This window comes from Malurus melanocephalus, unplaced genomic scaffold (assembly GCF_030028575.1).
Source record: "Malurus melanocephalus ecotype Western Australia unplaced genomic scaffold, MMel_1.1 scaffold_4716, whole genome shotgun sequence".
Lineage (NCBI taxonomy): Eukaryota > Metazoa > Chordata > Aves > Passeriformes > Maluridae > Malurus > Malurus melanocephalus.
Genome location: NW_026627948.1, coordinates 1 through 1324, shown reverse-complemented (window position 1 = coordinate 1324; position 1324 = coordinate 1). Strand labels below are relative to the sequence as shown.

At 58.7% G+C, this 1324-nt stretch overlaps 1 protein-coding gene across 1 annotated transcript in view; it reads right to left on the bottom strand.

Annotated features, from left to right (window-relative positions):
* The window catches only part of LOC130588384 (cleavage and polyadenylation specificity factor subunit 1-like), a gene marked incomplete at its 3' end in the record, with an annotated part of 3246 nt that extends 1928 nt beyond the window's left edge, over positions 1-1318 (bottom strand). Inside the window, exons 1-2 of the mRNA XM_057389311.1 lie at positions 1241-1318; positions 11-152 (exon numbers count right to left, since the gene is read on the bottom strand). Coding sequence (XP_057245294.1) covers positions 11-152; positions 1241-1243 — 145 coding nt within the window. The remainder of the gene's footprint in view (positions 1-10; positions 153-1240) is intronic.
* Between the last annotated feature and the right edge of the window lie 6 nt (positions 1319-1324).

The following is a 1324-nucleotide window of genomic DNA, read 5'->3' as shown; positions in this document are numbered from 1 at the left end:
TGTCACTCACCCCCCTGCAGCAGCCGCAGTCCCAGCGGTGACACCTGCACGATGAATTGTCCCTGTCCCAGGTTCCCGGCGAACACCGTTGGTCCCTGCGTGGCGAAGCCGCTCGTGTCCAGCTCCAGGATCTCCTGGCCCGTCTGCAGGATCTGGGGACAGCATTGGGGACATTGGGGACAGCAGGGACATTAAGGACAGCAAGGACATTGGGGACAATGGGGACATCATTCGGGATATTGGGAATATTGGGGATATAGGGGACAATGGGGACAGTGGGGATATTAGGGACAGTGAGTACATTGGGGACAATGAGGACAGAGGGGACATTGGGAGACCATGGGGATATCAGGGACATTGGGGGACATTGGAATATTGGGGACATCGGAGAACATGGGGACACCAGAGGGATCAAGGGGTGTCTCTGTCCCTAATGTCCCCTATGTCTCTGTGATGTCCCCCATGTCCCTGTGATGTCCCCATTGTCACCAATGTCCCCACTGTCCCCATTGTGCCCGATGTCCCCAGTGTCCCTCTCCATGGTCAAGTCCTCCCTGCTCAGGATCAGGAAGCCCTATCCCTGTGACCCTGTGCTGTCCCCAATGTCCCCAGTGTCCCCAGTATCCCCACTGTCCCCATTGTTCCCAGTGTCCCCCAACAACCCCGTTGTCCCCAATGTCCCCTCACCATGGTGGAATCCTCCCTGCTCAGGATCAGGAAGCCCTGTCCCTGTGATGTCCCCATTGTCCCCAGTGTCCCCAATGTCCCCATGATGTCCCCAGAGTCCCCATGATCTTTCCAATGTCCCCAATCCCCCCGTTGTCCCCAATGGCCCCGTTGTCCCCAATGTCCCCTCACCATGGTGGAATCCTCCCTGCTCAGGATCAGGAAACCCTGTCCCTGCGATGTCCCTGATGTCCCCGTGATGTCCCCAATGTCCCCATTGTCCCTGATGTCCCTGTGATGTCCCGAATGTCCCCAGTGTCCCCGATGTCCCCAAATGTCCCCAATTCCCCCAATGTCCCCACTGTCCCCAATGTCCCCACTGTACCTGATGTCCCGAATGTCCCCACTGTCCCTGATGTCTCCAATGTCCCCAATGTCCCCACTGTCCCCACTGTCCCCGATGTCCCCAATGTCCCCAATGTCCCTCACCATGTTGGAGTCCTCCCTGCTCAGGATCAGGAAGCCCTGTCCCTGTGACCCTGTGATGTCCCCACTGTCCCCAATGTCCCCGTACCATGGTGGAGTCCTCCCTGCTCAGGATCAGGAAGCCGTGACGTTCCCCGTCCTCCTCGGAACTTTCCGGAGCCGCCGCTGCCGC